We start from the raw sequence: 21,231 nt of genomic DNA on the forward strand, positions 1-21,231 counted from the left end.
TTCAAGGGAGCTAACCTAGATTGTTTCCAGAAGTAGTTTAGTTAAGGAACACATTCTTCAAGTATGCCCATTAATCTTGCATGGCATACTGGACCTTGAAAACGAAGTCTCTTCTTTATTGTTGCATTGGGCCATTCATTTGCCTTTTGGAGTTTCATTCTCTCATTTTTATCAGTGATGTTTACATATCAGAATTGGTTTTGAAACTTCAGCAAGGTACTTTCAGAAATGATAAAGAACTTTAAGAAATCTAAAATACTGCCTAAGTATGTAGCGTATAGTTGGTTGCCTCTTTTTTTTTTTTTTTTTTTCTTCATTGTATCTGAAGAACTCATTTGAGGTTAATTTCCTAACATTAGGGAATATTTGTGTAAGGTAGGACTCAACCTTCTACCGACACTGCAAAGGGACAGGCATTTTACTTCCCAGATACTGGCAGCTAAAGTCTTGAGCATTTGACCTTGACTTAGTTAATGAAATTCTCCCTACTGGGACTTAGAATCTTGAGGAGTGACCAGGGATGACTTTGGTTAATGTGACTCCAGTTACATTTGCTATAAAATCTGTATCTCTACCATAGAACTCTATATCTACCATGAGATAAATGTAAAGTCCTTCAGGTAATTAATTATAAATATAGAAGTTTTCCTTGGCTTGTATTGGTTTGAGATGTATTTATTTGAAAAGTATGATCTTTTTTTCAAAACTAAATATGTTGAGTTAGAACACCTTCACTTTCCCCGAGCAGAGAAAGCACATAGAAATATTCTCTGCAGTGTACACATGATAAATTGGATTAAGCTGAAATCAGGTTTTTAGAATTTTGACCCAATAAATTGCTCTGAGGAGTCATCTTTAACAAAAACTTGTTCAGGCCACAGAGATTTTCTTTTTGCAAGGTAGATGTTACTTAATCCCATACAACCTGCACCTGGGAGCAAGGTTTTCTCCAGAAGGTGGTGGTGATGGTTCTTAAGGAAGTGAGTAATCCCAGGCTATTTATGATAGAAGCCTGGCTAACTTTTCCTTAATGGTACCTATTAGACCTGAGGAGCAATTAAGGAATGGAACTTCGTGTACTGGGAATTTGAAAGTGGATACTTAACGTTGTGAATCTTCTAGAAATAGATAGAAAACAGGTGCTTGTAAGGTGGGGGCTGCCTATCTCAGCATTTTTGTGAAAATCACAGGGACAGCACTGAAGATCAACGTGGTGACATCCTTGGTGACATTTATGATCTGCATTGTTTTTATTTTATAGCAAATTATCATACTTCTCATTGTATAAAGATACTGTAGTTAATAAAAAGCAGGAAGTATTCTACTGGTCTCCCCAGGAGCTCTGGTTTTGCTGATGGTAAGGTCATCAGATGTTGTTCCCAGGGTGGTTCCAGCACTAGATCTATGAGAACAAGGCAAATAAATGTTAGACGAACAGCTAATGGGCACAATCATAATACTGCTCAGCAGAAGTTTATAAGATCAGGTTATTTTTATGTTTTAAGAGAAACCTGTCTAGCATGACCCATATATCCACTGTGACCCACCTGATGGGTCCAGAATAAAAATGTAAGAAATTCCCAAAACCTGTACATAAGGCCATCACTGTTGTTATGCCAAGGTATATCATAGCTTTTCTTTTCTTCTTTGAACTAAGGATGTATGAAGCTTTGTGCTCTGAGAATGTTCTCTGCCATAGCAAAAAACACAGCAACCATGAGGCTTCTTAGTCATGGGATTGAGATGATAGTTTTTTATTTTAGTAAAACACTTAGTGTAAGTTCTTATCAAATCCCCTTCTACATTGTAATGAGCCAAATGTGTCTCCGTTTTGATTCCCACCCACCCCCCCAAGATACTACAGCAGTTATACCATAGTTCTATTTGCACCGTGCAAGAAATTCTACCTTTCATTGTCCTGTGTGAGGTTATGTCTGAGGATGAGACAGACACACCTGTGTTTTCCTCACTTGTTTCTTTCAAAGTGTAAGCACCTGGCTATGCTGAGTTCTTAGGTTTCTCTCATGTAAGCACCTGCTGAGTGTAATTCTGGTAGTGCTTTCTACCCAACTTGAATCTTCAATGTGGACCAAATCCTTTATCTGTTGGCAACTCAGGGAACACCATTTCCAAAGCTGAAGGAAAAAGATAACTAGATTTATGGGATTTATTAAGAGACCATAATTCTCCAGTGAGACCTACAAATGTGGCCACAATCCATCAATTTTGGGGCTTGAAGAAAGAAAGTGATCAAGGGGACCACTAACTGTCCAGATGACAACTCAGGTTTACAATGGTTTTAGTTAATCAAATAGCATCACACTGTTGACTGGAAGACCTGAATCATAGGTGTCCTTGAGGATGAGAACACCTTGAGACAAAGGCTTCTGCTTCTCCAAGGCCAAATCTCTGACGAGATGAAGGCTTTCACTGAGAAGGCAGGCAGCGCTAGCCAGTTGGTTTAACAGTTGTAGGAACTGCTTCCTACTAAACAATATGTGCCACTTCTGACTTGGAGAGCTGATGTGTTCTAGTAAGGGAAAAATCAAAAGAAAATGGATCTATTCTAGAGCAATTTAAAATCTGAAAAGACTCTCTGGGGGAAACTTGTTTTAGTTTAGATTTACATCTGTAATAGAAGCAACTGTAGCAACTTTGCTAATAGTATTTCTTGGCATTTTATACACATCACCTCACCTTCATCGTTACGACAATGCTGGGAGGAGCAGTTGTAATTTTCTTTTTACAAAAAAGGTAACCGAGCTTTAGGGGGTATAGATAACTTGCTCACAGAGATGGATAGTTGGAGTGGAGATTCTAATGTAGACTGGGTAATTCTCCAAATTTCTGTGACCACCACCCCCTCCATTGTACTGCCTCTGAGTGTTAATTTTCTTTTTTACTGTTTCAGATGCAAATAGTTTATATTGAAAGCCTGAATGTGGTAGAAGAATTTAATTTCCTTAGTCAATGGTTTTTGCTTCCACATCATTCTTAGGAATGTTGTCAGTAAATTAGCAAAATAAAAATCTTACAGTGGTGAAAAGCCTCAGTTCAAGTAAGGTCTGAGATAAACCCAAATGATTGTTTTCATCACTTTAAATCTCAGAAGTAATCTCTTTAAAATGAATATAATTAAATCTGGAGAGAATAATTTTGTTAATTTGCAGAGTTGAGGTCACCTTCAGTTTAAAGTATGGGGTTCTAGCTTCTGTTCTTAGCCTCTTCATGTATTTTTTAATGGGTAAAAATGTAATACTTAAAATAAGCGAGTGAGAATATTTCAAACATGCTTTAATTTGAAAAATGCCTTTCTCCTCCTAAGAGCCCTGTGGTCTTTAAGACTTGATGGACTCGGTCTTTAAATCTTCAAACTTTTAATTCATCAAAATCCCTGAAATGATCTCTGTGCTGTCATTACCTTAGATGTGAGGTTGTAATAGGTACGTATCAAGCTGGAGACCTGGTTTCTAGTCCTAGACAGGTCAGAAGTTGGTTGTGTATGCTTGTATAAGCTCTTTAACTTTTTCACATACTTAATATTTTCATCTGTAAAATCAGTTTGAATAGCTAACAGAAAGGAGACTATTCAAATGCTGATGTTTAAAATACATTGTATAAATCTACATTCTTTGCTGCCTTCAAAAACTATACTTACCTAAGACAATACACATGCATCAGGACTATAGGGTATTTTTCATTTCAGCCTCAATCTGCAATGAAAAAAAAATGTCTTCTAAGTCATAAAGTATTTTGTAGACTGTTGCAGATGGTATACAAAAATGTGAAACTTGCTTGGGGAAAAGATTCTTGTCAAAATGTCGTTTCATATTAAATTATTTATTGGCCATCATTCACGTTTGGTTTTATACTGTCTCTGCTCTTAAATTTACAGTGTCCCAGGAAAAACTGACCAGAAAAAAAGTCAATAGTTAATAAGATCTAATTATTGGGTGTGCACAGAGGACAAAGAGAAAACAGAAGAGCTTGAGTGTCAGGGAAGGACTCCCAGAGGAGGTGAGGCTTAAATTGTATCCTGAAACTTGAAAAATTTAGTCAGGATGAAGTAGAAGGATTAGGCAATAGGGGATGAGTCATAATGTGCAAAATCCTTGAGGTAAGAGCAAGCTTAAGGTACTTGAAAACTTGCAAATAGTTCAGGAGAGTCAAAGGAGGAAGAACAAGAAGTAATGGTAGATCTGACTGAAGGGGCAATCAAAGGTCCAAACTCTATTTAAAAACAAAACAAAACTTTAGATGCAATGGAGAGCAATTATAGGAATGTATTAACTATTTGGTATTTTACAAAGATTATTCTGATCTCTGTATAGAGATGAGGTTAGGTGTAAGAAAAGGAAGGGGGCGGGGGGGGGGGGGGGGGGGGGGGATACAACCAATCGGGATGTTGTAATCCAGGCAAAGGATTGCCTCAATTTAAGTACCAGTAACTTAGAAGTAGATAGGGAGACCAAGATACTGAGGTGTTAGAATCCTAGAATCAGTAGGATTTGGAATTTGGACGAATATGGAAAACAGGTGAAATACAGGAGTATTTGTTATCTTAGTGGGTGAATTGTGATATTCATAAATTTAGGAAATACAAGAGGAGGTTTTTAAGGGGAAGATTTGGGGCACGTTGAGTTTGAATTTCTTCTGGAACAAGAGAGCCCCATAAAGTTGGATAAAATGCTCAGTGCTGAAGGAAGAGATCTTGGCCTGAAGGTAGGGATTTGGAGATTAAAGGCATGTCTTTGGATGAGAATGCTCAAGGAAAATGTACTATAAAGATCAAGGAAGAAAACTCTGGAAAGGAGGTAAAGGATGGCTAGAAGAGGACAGTATAAAACAGCATGAGAAGGGAAAACTAGAAGGACAAAAGGTAGAAAATGATGATACAGATGCCAAAGAAATGGTTTCAAGAAGGAAGGAATAGTTGTGGGTGTCAAGTGTTTTTGCAGAGAAGGCTGGTAAGAAAAGGACTGAAAAATGTTGGTTAGATTTAGCAAGAAGGAGATGGTCAGTGTAATGTTATTGTTATGGTACCATCAGAAGTTCTGTGAAGAACTAAAGAATTAACAGGTGTGAGGAAAGAGAACATACTATTTCAAAAATCTTGGCTGTAAGGGGAGGAGAAAAGAAAAATAATGAGGGAGTAGTGTCTAAAATGTCTTATTTAAGGTCAGGAGAGAAGTAACTTTAAATTGGCTGAAGCCAGTAAAAAAGGATTGTTGAAGCAAAATAAGTATAACTAATGGAAGAAGAGCAAGGTAGTGGGATGGGTGGCATTCAGATGGACAAAGCTGACCCAGCACAATTTTTGTTCAACTTCAGAAATTTGGATTTCAGTCAATAATTAAGTCTTTTGGTATCTATACTTTGATTTTTATCATTATTAGCTAAGTTGGGGCTGAAGTCTATGACCATGCCTGGAGTGAGAGTAATGGACTGCAAAGGAATAAACATGATTTTCCTAACATCTGGTAATCTTTGCATATTTCCTTAGACCCATCTGTAAAAGGGAAATTAAAAATAGTACCTTTCACTTAGGTTTTAGATTATTTTATAAATACATGCACGTAAGGCTATTATCCTTCACATTTAATAATGGCTTAATAAATTCTAGCTATGACGTTGAGGATCATAAAAGCTACTTCTAAGAGCTAGGATAAGCTGTAGTGGATATGCCAGTCACCCCTGTAGTATGGGCGAAAGAAAGGGGGAGGAGAGAGTCTGTCTCCTCCTTGCCTGGCTCCCACTTGGCCATTTGCGGTTGTCTTTGTTGTCAAAATTGTAATGACCAACTCCAGCATGTAACAGAGACTTTCTGAAACTTTCTGAAACCATATTTAATGCCCCTAGCACTCTGTTGGGATCTTAGAGGAGCATAGTAATGAGTTCTCAGAAGAATCCATGGTAGTGCCTGGACTGAATGATGGGTGGAGAGGAAAAAAATTACAGTCTAATTTTACAACCGTTTCTGCAGCTAATGAGCTTCTATGGGATAATAATAATAATATAATAGAACTAGTTCTGAGGGTACCATGGTGAAGCTAAAAGAAAATTACACTGGTGGCTATTTGCTGGTCATTTCAAGATCAGGGTGAGGGGTAGGGACAGGTCAACTCCTAATGTTAATTTAGTCTGGTTCAGAAGCCCCTTGGCCGTTCTTCTAGTGGCTGTGCCAAGTATATTTAGAATGGCAGATAGAGGCAGATCCCTGGATATAAATGACTTTGGAGTCAGTGTAGTAGATAGGCATTAACTTTCAGGAAAAAATTTGTCAAATATAGGACAAGGGGATTTAATAAACTATATCCCAAATATTACAGAGTCACAGGACAAATATACATACCAAGCATTGAGAATCAAAGCACATGCTGTTGTAAGCTGAAGTCAGAAAGTAGAGGCAGCTTGGTTACCCAGCTGTGAGATGAGTGTGGAAAGACCATCTAAAAGGCTCATACAAATAGCAGAGGTCTCATCTGAGTGCTCCAGACCATCAAATATGCGCAAGTGCCTCAACTCCATTTATCTCCCTCTTTGCTAGCAATTACCGAAAGACTGGTTGCTCAGCAGCACTGCTCCACACTTACTGGTTATAAAGCAAGAAAATAGTTACGAACCTGCCTTTTCATCATTGTAATTGAAAATACAAAGGTTTTAAATGGCAATATGTTATAGAAAGTAATGGAAAAGCAAGTCAAATGAAAAGCAAGAGACTTGAAGGAAGCCTGTGTTGTGTGCAGTTCAGTTTGTCTTGGATGATGTCAAAAAGGAAAGTGTAATTGGATAAGCAGATAAGAGGGACTAGGAAAGGGTTGTAGAATTGCTATTTTTTGACAGAATGTAAAAGAAAAATGTTTCTTAAAATTGAATGAGACTCTCAGAGCAAAATCTGATAACAACTCCTAGGTAAGGTAACTTTATTTTCCTGGGATAAGGCAACCTAATGCAGCTGTTGTATCGCCAGCACCCCCCCCCCCCCCTCAAATATAAACATTAAAAAGCTGTTAATATGTTACCACCTACAGCTGGGAAAAACCCTGCCCTGTACTTTGTTGTATTCACAAACCTTTTGTTAAAAAAGTTTAACTGCCTCATTTGCTTTTAAATTGGCATAACCAGGAAACAACTTTTGTCTTTACAATGAAAACATCAGGAAAAGTCTGCCACATGCGGGCATTTCAATAACAAAGGAATGAGTAAATCTGAGTACACAAGTTCTTAAAATGCTGTTGGGTGATAAGGAGGGGGTTAAATTTTCTTACCTCTAAATCACAGTAGAGAGGAGGTGAGTTTATGGAACAGCACTTGGAGGCAAAGTCTGAACGCTTGTCAATCAGCCCTTGGAGTTCCAGGGCACTGACGTCAGGCAATTTTGCTCTTAATCGTTCTGCTAGTCTGAAAAACCATATTTATGTAAGGTTTCCATACTTGTATTTTATAAACCTTTCTCATACAAAATGATAACCCACTTCTGGTCTTTTACAATACAAAGATGGAAATAGTTGTTCTTAAATTACGGGTCTGTGGAGTGATTCTTAGCGACTCAATTTGAGGTTAGAAAATGAAATCTCCAGCTCTTCTCAGATCCTAAAAGTAAATTTACAAATTGCTGCTAGATTTGAACTCCAGGCTTCCCCCTTCATTTGCTCCATTATATCAACATAGAAGACTTCCTCTCCTATTCTTGCTGATGTTCTATCTTCTCTCCTGTACTACATTTCAAGTTCCTTAAAAAGCCTTTCCCTGTCAGGACTTTATGCCACCTTAATCTTTTTTCTCTTTACTCACTTTATACAACTTCCCCCTCAGCGCGCCTACTTTCCAACTGGCTATGTTGGAAAACACAAAGAAGGTCAGAAACGGGCTCTTGTTTTTAGCTCTACTATCCATTATGTCTCCACCTCACTTTCAAGATGGTGCTAGGACTTGAGTTCTCTAGATTCTCTCCCAATTTGAATGGTCTATAATCTTGGTATCCCTCTATTGTTATAATGGGCAATTCAGTCTGGTTTTCCGACCTTCTCCAGGAACTGTTTGCCAGCCCAGTTGTGGGCAATGGGAGGTAGTAGAAACCCGAATTTATCTAGTTGGGGTAAGGTGGATCCTGGGAAAGCACAAGAGGATGAGGGGGGCTGGTTTGCTTATAAAAGCATTACTGAAATGAGTTGGTCCCAGCTGGAAGGGGAGGCAAGTCAGACCAGGAGGAACTCAGAGGATGGAGAAAGTGTGTGTGTGCGCGTACCCTGGTGCAGTGTTTCAAATACCTAGACTCTGTAGTCTGTCTTGTGATTTTATAACCCTACATGTCAATTCCACTATATTGATAATTTCTATAATCTCAGTATGTTAAAAATATCAGTAATTGTCCCATGCGACCCTGGAGTACAAAACTTGGATTATCTGTTTAATGTTATTCTATACTATTTTTTTATAATTGGGAAATATTTTGGACTTCAGGCTTTCACAATTTTTCATTTTAGAACTTTGCTAAAGTAGACTTCATTGGGGTCCTACTTTTGGGGATTTTTTGGTATTTTTGTGGAGTTCTATTTGTGCTTGCTTTAGGCCTATGTTGAGCAAGATGATTTGAAATGGATGTGAGCAATCTACTTAATGAAACTAGGAATGCAATGGGTCTTTAGGAACCCAGCAAAATTTCTTTCACTTTTATGGCCGTTCTTGAGAAATAGGACTACTGACTATTGTACAACATTATTGATGATTAATTAACATTTGTATCTTCAATTTATAGAGAATACATGCTGGTCATGGGTGGTACTACACTTGATTGAAAGTTTGGGTTGTTTGTCAGACCATCTGCCATGAAGTTAGATAACTTCAGTAGTTTTACAGTTCCTCAGTTATTGATAGCAATATCTACATATGGCTTTAGGGCAAGAATGTTGATGAACTGTGGGCTAATCTGTTTTTTTTTTTTTTTTTTTTTTTTTTTTTTTTTTTTTTTTTTTTATGAAGTTCCTATAGGTCTTATAAATATACTTTTGTGGCTGTGTTCTAATTGATATCTCACCTGATACACATGACCATTTTTTCCCCTCCAAAAAGAACTCCATTTAGATAGAACTCCATATAAATATCAGATTCTACTTTTTAAAGTCTCAAGTCTTCAACTATACTTTCAAATCATAATACCATGCTAATATTTTTGATAAATGTGGAGGAAACCGAAAATTTCCTTACTTCTTCTTAAACTCTGTGAAAGTGTTTTCTGAATAATCTGCACATAGTTTTTGTCCCTTGTCAATGAAAGAAGATAATTCCTTTTTCAGTTGAGGGCCCTGTAAGAAAACAATTACATAACAAAATTATTTGTCTTGAAGCACTGTTCTATGAGGCATTAATCAGAATTCCGTGTAATGTGTTATTATGTGTGTTTATTATCTACACCAGACATTGGCAAATATTTTCTACATAAAACCAGATAGTAGATATTTTAGGTTTTGTAAACCATATAGTCTCTTTTATAATTATTCAACTCTGCCAATAGGACACAAAAGCAGCTATAAACAATATGTAAACAAGGAGTGAGTCTGTGTTCTAATGAAACACTATGAATCCTGAATTTTGAGTTTCACATTTTAATGTGTCATAAAATTAAAAAAATTAGAAGACCATTCTTGGCTCATGGGTCATGTGAACACAGATATGGGGTCAGATTTGGCCCATGAGCTACAGTTTTCCAACTCTTGACCTAAACCAAGGTTGCTGAAGAAAATAGAGCATATAGTACCTGTGTATTAATGCAGGCAGCAGAGTCCTCAGACTCACAACATTCAGCAAGGCTTTTCAGGGTTGGCTCAAGGATTTTACTGAGGAATACTTCTGGAAGAGGAGTTCTCCTACTTAGTTCAAATATATATCTGGCATGAGAGAGAAAGGAGAGAATGCTCTTTAACATGTGTAGATTTGTGTAAATGTTCTCTGTATTATAAAAAGGCAGATCACCTGACTTCTGCATCTAAACTAAAAATAAAAGATTTAAGTAAATGTGACTCCAAATTGACAGATTTTGGATTAATATTCTCATTGAAATGCAAATTATTAGCAGTTGCTTTGTAACTATTCTGACTAGTTCATAATGAATTAAAGCTGTGTGTACTATATATGCATATGTATATGTTCTATATAAACCTATTTCAAAATAACATGGAACTAGCTTTTGTGCAACTATAACACCATGAATCTCACATAAAGCATCAAGTAAAAGCCTTAATTGGCTTTTCTATGAAAACAGATTTCTATAAATTCTTCCATTGTTTTATTCCATTGTTATCTATGCATTTATAAAAATCGTACTTGGACAAATACAGACTTCCAGCCTAAAGTTAGTCTCCATTCTGCTCTCTAATATTGATAATTTTCTGACCTATTAATACAACCTATTTGTGAAATATTTCTATGCAATGAATATGCATATACTTGTAGCTTATGCAACTTAGGGTATATGCAGCAAGGATGTATTTTTAGTTTTTGTTGGATCAAAACAGATAAAGGTTTACCCTTTCTTCCATTTAATTTCTTTGTCATTTAATGCTAGTGAATATCCATACTGTCAAGAAAGAAAGTTACTCCAGTTAACTCACTGATCTATGGCTTTGGTGTTTCCTTTATCACATACGTCTTGACCTGTGGGCAGCTCAACAGCTGGCAGCTCTGGTGTTGGGGCAGCAGGCATGAAGTAAGCGCACATGAAAACGTCCATGGGCGTTTTTTCTTGACAACAGTCCTTAAACTTAGAATTCTTTGTGGCTAAGTTGTCACAGATCTTTACTGTGTATTCAGGCAGCTGCAAAAGCAATTGTGAGTTTGTGCATTGTTAGTTTCTTGGTTGGCCTAATTAAAAACAAGGAAGGCTCGGGTGCCTGGGTGGCTCAGTCGGACTTTGGTTCAGGTCATGATCTCGCAGTTCACAAGTTCAAGTCCTGTGTTGGGCTCGGTGCCGATAGCTCAGAGCCTGGAGCCTGCATCAGATTCTAGATCTCCCTCTTTCTCTGCCCCTCCCCTGCTTATGCTCTGTCTGTCTCTCTTTCAAAAACAAATATTAAAAAAAAAAGGAAGTCTTATGTAGGCTTACAAACCTTGGCATGGTATAGATGAAAAGTTATAAGTCATATACTTATAAGTTATAACTTATAAGTTATATATATATAACATATATAACTTATAAGTTATAAGAAAAACACCTATTAACGGAGACCTGTTTTCTTAGGTTGTTATCATCTGTTTTTTTTCCCCACTATTATTTCTAAAGCTGTCCAGACTTGGAGTAACCCTTATCTAAAGCACCAGTTCAAATTCCTATCTAAAGGATTATGTAAATGAAAAATGATGAAAAAAATTGACCATCAAGTTATAACAGGTATAAACATGAGCAGCTTTGAATAATAATTGTTGCAGTATTGTTCAGTAGAACTTTGATGAAATGATCTGTATCTATGCTGTCTTATGCTATTGTACATTTAAAATGTGGCTAGTAGGGTGCCTGGTTGGCTCAGTAGAGTATGTGGCTCTTGATCTCAGGGTCATGAGTTGGAGCCCCATGTTGGGTATATAGATTAAGTAAACTTTGTTAAAAAAATGTTTTTTCTTATGTGGCTAGTGTATTGAGGAACTCAAGTCTAAATATTATTTAAGACATTAAAATTAAGTTAACTAAGTGAAGTTTAATGATAATTGAACTGCATTGGGTTGTGCAGGAAGAGTAAGGAATTCTTAGGAATTAGATAATCTTGTCCTTGTGTGTGGACTTTGCCATTTACTATTTGCAAGACTTCAAGTTATTCATCCCTGTTAATCATTACTCATCTGTAAAACGGAGTTAATGACACACTTAAATTTCATGAGGATTCACTGAGTTGATGTATGTAACCAGCAATTTAGAGTGCCTGCCACACAGTACATGATACATGATGATGATTCTCTTACCTCCTTGGCCATACAGTCCTCAGAGGTAGACTCACAGCACTTGGAGAGGATTGTGGTGATCTCTTCAGCTAGTGGCAAAACATCCTCCAGATCAGCAGTAGGCACTTTCTGGGCTAATTTTACGAGATGGCTAAATGGTTAAAAATGGATTGTTAGGTTACCCATATTCTGTTCTCTTTTTCCCTATGACCGTACAGTCTGGAGGAAAATTACCATAGTTTCAACGCTTTGTCCTTGATAGCTGCGTGGAACACATCTGCTATGCAATGCTTCCTATGTGCTAGAGCCGCTACTCAAAATTCAGTCATCCTAAATAAATCATTTTGTATTTTTAGTACTGATACACAGCTTTTCTTCTTGTCCCATCCACCTACTCGAAGCACGCCTTTAAAATGTTACATCTACAACAGCAATAAAGCACTAAGTCCCTATTCATAAGACCAATAGCCTATTTTTGTGGCCCCTCATTGTACTTTTAAAGATGGTTTATAAATTCTCTTAGAAACTACAGATAAAAGGAATATGAAGACTTATAGCCCTAGATCACAGAATTAACAAATGCTGGTATTTTGGTATATAACCCTGAAGCATTTCATCAGGTTTACCAAGTATTTCATAAAGGATTCTGCTCTGCTACACTATTTATATATTTGCCTTTTTCACTTAATGATACAGAAAACATTCCTGATTGACAAGTATTCTTTTAAAATTTTGGCAAAAACATAATAGCATTTGCATCTTAACTATTTGAGCATATAATTCAGTAATGTTAAGTATATTTACTGTAAGTAAATATCTGTAAATACAGCAGACCTCAGAATCTTTTCACCTTGCTAAATTGAAGCTCTGTACCCATTGAAAATTGCCTCCACGCCAATCTTGTGGCAACCACATTTTTCCTTTTGTTTCTATGATTTTTCACTGCTTTAGATACTACAAAGTGGAATCACACAGTATTTGTCCTCTTGTGACTGCTTATTTTGCTTAGCATAAGACATTTAGGTTTCTTCTACCTCTTGGCAATTGTGAATACTGCAATGAACATGGGTGTGCAAATATCTCCTTGAGATTCTACTTTGAATGCAAAAGTGGGATTGCTGGATCATACGATTCTAATTTAAAATTTTTGAGAACTCCATATTGTATTTCATAATGGCTACACCATTTTGCATTCCCATTAATAGTGCACAAGGATTTCAATTTCTCCACATTCTTGCCAACACTCATTTAGAAAGTGGCCATCCTAAAGGGTATGAGATGATCTCTTATTGTGGTTTTGGTTTGCATTTCTCTTCTGATTAGTGATATTGAAAATCTCTTCATGTGCTTGTTGGCCATTTCTATATCTCTTGGAGAACTGTTTAAATAACTTGATTAGACAGAATTGAATACTTTGTTATTGTTGAGTTAAATAGTTAAATAGTTAAACAGAAGCTTAAGTTTGTAGTTCCATTTATCTATTTTTGCTTTTGTTGTCTATTCTTGGTCATTTCCAAAAAATCCTTGTCAAATTCAGTGTTCTGAAGCTTTTCCTTTTGTCTTCTAAGAGTTTTATAGTCTTAGGCCTTATGTTTAATCCATATTGAATATTCAAATCTGTTGTAAGAGTTCAATTTAATTCCTTAGCATGTGGATATCCAATATTTTCAGCACTATTTGAGAGCATCCTTTCCCCATTGTGTAGTCCCAGCACCTTTGTTGAAAACAATTTGGCCAATTTGGATCTGTTCCATTGATCTACCTACATATATATAAATTTATACATTTATAAATTTATATATTTATACATTTATATATATGTATTTATGCCAGTACCATAGCATCCTGATCATTATTGCTATTAGTGTGTTTTGAAATTATAAAGTGTGAGGCCTCCAACTTTGTTTTTCTTTAAGATTGTTAGGCCTGTACAGAGTCCCTTGGCATTCTATATGAATTATGAATTTTAGGATGCCTTTTTTTTTTTTCTGCTGCTGTCAAAAATGTCACTGGGGTATCGATAGGGATTGCATTATATCTGTAGATTGTTTTGAATAGTATGAGCATTTTAACCATATTCTTACATTAATGATCATGGAATATCTTTCTATTTATTTGTATCTTCAATATCTTTTACTAGTAATCTATAGTTTGTTTTAATTATATTGTAATAAGATATTTAATCCAAACTATGGCATTCTTCTATGGATATACCACAATTGATATAAGTATTCTCTATTTTAGGGAAATTTTGGAAGCTTCTAATCTATTCATATTTAAAAAGAAATGTTGCAGCAACATATCTACTAAACCTTTGTTCATGTTCAATGCTATTTCTGTGGGATAAATTCTAGACACAAATGCAAGTATAAACTAATGATTAAGATCTAATACATATATATTATATATATAATATATACTATAGGTGGTTTTATATTATAAATCCTTATGTTCTACTTCCTAAATATATTACCTTAATGCAAAAGGAAAACTAAAGGGAAGGTCTAGAGAAAATGCCATTTAGTATTTGAGTATTTCTATTGGAAGATTCTTTTTAAAGGACTCATGAAAGTAGTTTCTGCTACCATTAGAGAACCTTAGGATCTGATGCCAACACAAAATAGGCTTTTTCATTACCATTAGAGAAAAAAGTCTTGTGAATTATAGACTGTAAATACTGAAAAGATAAACCAGCAAAGTCTAGAAGTCTGGGGAGATGAGAAAAGTGTTAACCTAGAAACTGTCAGAATTAAAATATAGTGTTAACAGTAGCCACACAAAAATCAAAGTGAAGGTTATAAATAAAGTAGCTAACTAATTAGAATATATTCATTAAGCTTAAGAGATATGCATGATATATAGGACAAAGCTTCATATAATAAGAATTCAGGAAGTCTCATCCCAAGAAAAAAATAGGTCAAGGAAATAACAGGTGATGAGTAAAGAGTTTTTGTGTTTGTAATATATGCTAATATGAATACTGAAGAAACCATTTCTAGTGGTCTACCAGTTTTCCCATAAGTATATGGAAAAGGTTGATTAAAAGTAAATGTCATATTTGACAATGTATACTTGTTCTTGATTCATATTTCATGTAGAGAAAAAGAACCGGACTATATTTTGAGAATTACAGGAACATAAGACTATAGTCTATATATCCTATCACAAATATTTTCTTAGAGAATTCTAATATTCTAGATCGTGTAGACACAAACAGCTAAACATACTGTTAGTGCTTAATCTTTACCTGAGCCTTGATTTCTCCTTCCCATAAGCAGCGTATTGTGAACAGACTCTGTTTGACATAGTGGTAAGAAGTGATAAATGTTTCATCTGGAGTCTCTAGGAAATAAGTGAGAGAACCTTATTAGATGGTCAAGATCCATTGAAAGCAGTTTTCAGAAATGGCAAAAAGAAACTGCTATCTTTTATGACTATAAAACTGAATTCTGACCAAAGGAACTTACTGATATTTCTTTCCTAGAGGTGGTTATATTTTTTCCAATGAATGAAATGCAAAGGAGCCATTTTAGAAAGTTTCTCCTTCCAGAATCTGAACTATTACTTAAATTGAATGACATTAATAGAGGAAAAAAATAGAACATAACTACATAATAAAATGATACCTACCTCTTTCAAAAAGCATACTGTTGGGCTTGGTGAGGTACAGCAGGACCCTACCATAGAGAGATAACTCTTAGTATAACCGACTAAGAGTGGTAGAGGAGCTTGTCCATAATTAATGGAATATTCATACATAAATCTGTGGGAGGGGAAAATAGTATTGGTCAACATTTGTGGGAAGCAGAATCTACTTTTTCATTAGTTTGGTGGAAAAAGGCTGTGTTACATTAATTCAATTTCAATATCTAAGGCTCACTAAGGACTTAGAGATAGGATACTAGTCCCTTTTAATCAGTATTTTTAGTAGTTTCTTAAATTTCCAAGTGGATTGAGAGGAGGGGCCATTTGTCTCTTTATCGTTTAGTGTCTACTAAGTGCATGGCCCATGATAGTTGCTTATTAATATTGAACAAACTAAAATGAAACACCTTTACCTTTCATCATCTATCCCAGTTGACTTATTCTCCACAATTGCTATTTGTAGGCTTATTTCTTAAATGTTTTTTAATTGTTAGGAGTATAAGCCATAAGGGTCTATATGGGACTCTGAAATCTTGGGCAAAATCCTCATTATTTACAGGGATGAGAAAGCCAACCAATTTTTATAAAATCATGACCTTAATTTCAATTCTAAGGCCAATCTGAGCCACGTTGCATTTGACTCTTGGACATGTATTTTGCCATTATCCTAAATAGAATTGTATAGCTGTGTACACTTTAAATGTTTAATTTTCAGAAAAGCATGTTTTTTTTTTATTCTCATATCCCTAGAAACAGTTGCGAGCATGATGTGTTCTACCACATAAGTGAACATGTAATTTGATGATCTCCTTGATTAACATTCATGAGGAGCCAGATGATATATTGATTCTTCTATTAGTCTTGGAAGATCACAAAAATTAATATAAATGGAAAGAAAAAAATCTATCTGAGTATGCAAGGATCCCTAGCATAAGGGGAATCATGGTAGCTGTCCAATATTTGAAAATGTCACATAGACAGGGGATCCAAGTGATTCTGCTTCAGGTGATAGAACTAAGTTTGGAAGTTTTAGAAAGTTGACTTTATCTCTGTCTGAGAAAGGCATTTATAATAATCAGCACTGACTGAAATGAGAAGTCTTAGGGAAGAGTCAAGTTCTTAATGGAAATTTCCTGGTTGCTGTAGAAGAGGCGTTTATATAGACTAGGGGGTTAGATTTGACACACTTCTGATGATTTTATGCCCTGAAGTTTTACTTATGAAAGCAGCTTACTGCTCAGCAAAGTCTTTGGGATCTTTCCTGAATGCCTCACAGATTTCATCATTTGATGGCTCTACGTAGGTAGGAAATTCTTGTGGCTGGTGCTTCAGGGCAGCCATACAGAGTTTCTGTTCAAGGCCCTCTTTGGTACAGCACTCAGCAGTTCCCGGGTGCACTGGGAATGGAGAGTCAGTTTCACAGGACTTAGCAGACAATGCTGAGGTCTAGAATGAGAAAAGAAAAACAAGTCAATTTCTATATGGAAGTTTCGAGGCTTGTAATTCTCCATGGAGTATGACATATTAGTCTTTAAATCTAAAAATTCTCATCGGTAACAAACTGTCCATGCCAAAAACTCTACTGGATGACTTATCAACATGACAATTTACATAGTTACAGGTAAATACAGGGTCTTATGTTAATTACTCATTAATGAAAATAGAACCTTCATTAACAAGTGGACTGTGTTTGCAGCTGTTAGAGGTGGGTTTTTTGTTTTTGTTTTTGTTTTTTTTTTTGTTTTTAGCGCAATGTTTCTATACGTAAATATTAACATATCTCTGGGGTAAGTGAGGTCATTTGAAAAGCTTCGCTGGTGATTCTGCTATGATCTCCCACCTGCTTTCTGCTGCAAATACCCCAGGGAGAAGGGTCACATCCTTCTATTAAATGAGCAGACTCTTCTTGACTGTTTTAGTCTTCTGCATTTGTTTGTATTCTCTTACCTGCTGGTGCTGGAGCCTGCTTTTGCATCAGGATCAGAGCCCAGATGCCTGGGTTTTACAAGGCAGAAACTGATTCATTAATTCAAAGAGGCAGCCTGAGGATCTGTTTCCTAAAGCCCCAATATTTATTCTCTTCTGCAGTACAGATTGAGCACCACTGGTGCAACTTAATTTACTGCCTCAACACTGTGCACTGATAACGTGGGCAGACTAAGCCCATAGTAAGGGCACCACTAAACCAATTGCAGCAGCAAAATGTTCTTTTTGGAAAGAATTTGATACTTGGAATAAATGTAAAATAGAGTCCCCATGGGAAAAACTTTCTGGGGATTTACTAGGGAAAACTGCCTAGACATCCCTACACTTAATTCATGTTGGTCATCTTTTTAAAAACTTCTAAAGATCATTTCCTGTAAATGAAGGCAAGCAACATGATGAATTAATTACATAAGCCAAAAGTAAACCTCTCCTCCTCATCTCCTCCTCAGACTCTCAGAACTTAGGAATTCTTAGAAACTCCTTTTCATCCTTATCTCTTGTTGGTGAATTTTTTTTTCCCTTTCCATTTCTTTCCCTGGCAATTGTCCTTTTTTTTTTTTTTTTTTTTTCTTCTTTCCAAAAAAAGTTTGTAAAGAAAGTATCAACATGGTTTTAAAAATGCTTCCCACCCCTGACAAAGGCAATGCCATCTCTGTTTCATGTGATCTGTCTCTATAATCCTGGGGCTTATCTCAGGTCAAGGGGTCAGTTAACTAATGCATGAAATAAAATGTAAATAAGATAAAAACACGTTCTGTTATTGATCATGGTTGGTAGTTTATTTTACAGTGGTATAGAAGGTCTGGTTGAAATGATAGGTATTTATGGAATTGATGGTGGGGGGGAAAATGATTTAAAATTCTTAGAACATATACAAGGGCCCGATGAAGCAATTAATAGGTAAGACTAATAATCATTGTGTAGGATTAAAAAAATTTTTTTTTTTCATGTTTGTTTACTTTTGAAAGTAAACGGAGAGAGGCAGAGCATGAGTCGGGGAGAGGAGAGCGAAGGAGGGACCCAGAATCTTAAGTAGGCTCCAGGCTCTGAGCTGTCAGCATAGAGCCCAATGTGGGGCTAGAACCCACGAAGCATCTGTGCCTCCCAGGCACCCCTGTGTAGGATATATTCAAATCAGATCTTTGGAGCATGATTTCTGCAGGCTTGAACAAAGAGAGCTTGGTCGGTAGAAGCCTCTATCAAGATGCATCTAAATGTCCTTTGCATGAAGCCTGATAACTGTGTTAGTAAACTGCTAGAAACACCTGTAGTTTTACCTTTTTCAGGTCCTGTCTACACTTCGAATCCTGTCAGTTCAGCATTTTAACTTCTGCATTTATACTTAAAGGGAGAAAACCCAGAACCTAGTGTATGTATATAAGGCAATTTTTGAAACCCAAAATAACTTGAGGCCAACACTAAACTATTCTGGGACAGTTGTACCTGTCTTAACATGATAAATGTATAAGTATGGGTAGGCTTTTAAGGTACACAGAATGCATTATTTCAAGGGGTTCATGAACTAATAGATATCCCAGTCTTTTCATCTGAACCTTGTAGGACTAATGGGCAAAACTGATTCATTATACTAGAATAGGTCTGGGCTGGGGGTAATTCTCTCAAACTTGGAGTAGGTAGAGTTGATGTCTAAGATTTCCCCAAGATCAGCATAAAGGCCTATCTTGGCTTCTTTCTGTGACTCCGTAAGGACATGGGCAGGCACATGAACCTACCCTGAGGTCATAGCAGTCCGGGTCAGCCCCTTCAGCACAGCAGGCTTCTGTCAAGGAGACAACTTCATTCACAAGGTGACTGATCTGTTCAAATGTGCTACTGGGAAACTTTCTGCTGTATGAGACCATTGATCTGAGGAAAACAGTAGGTTGATATATTTAGAATTTTAAGAAACTTCACATTTGTACATATTAAAACATGAAATTTGTTCAGTCTTTAACCAGAATATTGCATACATTGATTAGTGAAAAGAACCTGAGGTTCACTTTTAAAAAATAGTTTTTGTTCTAGGCAAATGTTCCTTGTAAAATGGAAGTTGGATTTGGGGGTTTTATCCAAGAAGTCTTCTATTCTTTCCTTTCTCAAGCCTCCCCAGTAATCCTGTTCTATGTCTTGTTTTTGTTTGCCACAGCCCTTGTATATACTCTTTGCATTTTATTTTATCTTAAACTGTGCTTGTTCTCTTAACTCTATTAATAACCTTACTGCTAACAAATTCTTAGACTCTAGTAACAATAATCCAACTGGATTCTTTGGATGTCCTCCACTGGCCTAACACCTGTGCCCACATTGGTCTTGGGCTCTCACAATGTGCAGAGAGTGGTTCAGCCCTCCCTGCTGAATTGAAGTTCTCTCACATGTGGTTTCATTCAAGGTCAAGTAACCAAGAGAGTGAGTGAATACCTCGTACTTACAAAGATGTGAAGTCATCTTTTCCTAGATTGGCAAGTTCCTTGCAAACTTTATCCTTCTCATAATCTCGGCCTAGGAACCAGAAATAGAAAAATTGGTATCTTTTCCTTTCTAATGAAACGTTATATGTATAGGTCTTCCACATGATGCATCTATGGTGAAGGTAGCATTTTCTCAATATCTATATACAATTTCATTTTGGGGTGCCTTTCTAGCTGGGTTCCTACAGATTAATTTTATGGCCTGCTATGCATTGTAATGAACAGCAGAACAAACTCCCTAATACTGAAAGCAGAGAAGTCAAATGTCAGAACTTACTGATAGGGCAGTCTCTTAAGTCACTTCTTTATAATAATGCTAAAAATGGAACTTTTAATCCTTCCCTTATTTGTCTCCATTAAACTAAGGTCTTGAAAGAAACAGGAACAAAACATAAATGGCGACTATATGCCCATACACACTTAGTGAAGAGCTAGCCCCTCTAATGCAGGACTTTAAAGGAGATTTGTGGCTTGGTGTTGCCACCATAACTCCATTACCCACTTCAAATTCTATCAGGAAGGCTAGGAATTCAGCTTAGGGGGGAAAATGGAAATTTGGCAATTTTCTCCCCCCCAAAAAATAGCCTGTGAGGTGGGTTTGGAGAAATGGTGGAAAGCACTTCCCTTGCTTCAAGCACTGAGAGAGGCTTAAAGGAAAACACTCAGACCTTGATAGGTGACCCCTGGGGTTTGGGGTACAATGGCAGGTGTCTGATTCAGACTAGAGAATATTAGAGGGTGGGAGGGGCTAGTGAAGTGGCCTGGGGCAGCAAAGGTGAGGGCTTTGAGTGGGAAGCTGTGTTGTGGTCTGTGGACCTTATATAGATCAAGCAGGAGAGCAATCTGACCTGGAGTTGTCTTAATTTGGGGGGGAGGAAGGGGTGGCCTGTCAAGAGGGCAGTGTGCTGCCAACAGTGGGACATCTCTGTGTGGAGTCCGACAACTTGAAAGTCAGAGGCCCAAGGGGAAGTTTTAAGGTGCCAGCTGGATGTCAGAGATTCCAGAAATGTTGCAAAGAGCTTTCCAACGAACCATAAAGTGTCAACTTTGAATATTTCCCATAACTAGTGGAAACACTAGCTCACAAAACTGTCCATTGAATTAATGTTCCTGCTGCTTGCTTCTCCTGCTAGCTTGTCCCTTTTCTGTTAACCTTGGAAGAGGTAAAAGCAGTTAAGTGAGCATGAGGAAGGAGAAGAGA

The 21,231-nt window shown here is 36.7% G+C and overlaps 1 protein-coding gene across 1 annotated transcript in view; it reads right to left on the minus strand.

The window, feature by feature from the left end:
• Positions 1-1,226: 1,226 nt before the first annotated feature.
• The window catches only part of GC (GC vitamin D binding protein), a 31,380-nt gene continuing 11,375 nt past the window's right edge, over positions 1,227-21,231 (minus strand). The window contains exons 2-13 of the mRNA XM_060654902.3: positions 19,992-20,061; positions 19,296-19,428; positions 16,811-17,022; positions 15,562-15,694; positions 15,179-15,273; positions 11,953-12,082; positions 10,611-10,813; positions 9,758-9,887; positions 9,208-9,305; positions 7,269-7,401; positions 3,659-3,713; positions 1,227-1,402 (exon numbers count right to left, since the gene is read on the minus strand). Of these exons, the coding sequence (XP_060510885.1) occupies positions 3,684-3,713; positions 7,269-7,401; positions 9,208-9,305; positions 9,758-9,887; positions 10,611-10,813; positions 11,953-12,082; positions 15,179-15,273; positions 15,562-15,694; positions 16,811-17,022; positions 19,296-19,428; positions 19,992-20,061 (1,367 nt within the window). The 3' untranslated portion in view covers positions 1,227-1,402; positions 3,659-3,683. The remainder of the gene's footprint in view (positions 1,403-3,658; positions 3,714-7,268; positions 7,402-9,207; positions 9,306-9,757; positions 9,888-10,610; positions 10,814-11,952; positions 12,083-15,178; positions 15,274-15,561; positions 15,695-16,810; positions 17,023-19,295; positions 19,429-19,991; positions 20,062-21,231) is intronic.

The sequence above is a fragment of the Panthera onca genome, chromosome B1 (genome assembly GCF_046562875.1).
Source record: "Panthera onca isolate mPanOnc1 chromosome B1, mPanOnc1 haplotype 2, whole genome shotgun sequence".
Classification (NCBI taxonomy): Eukaryota; Metazoa; Chordata; class Mammalia; order Carnivora; family Felidae; genus Panthera; species Panthera onca.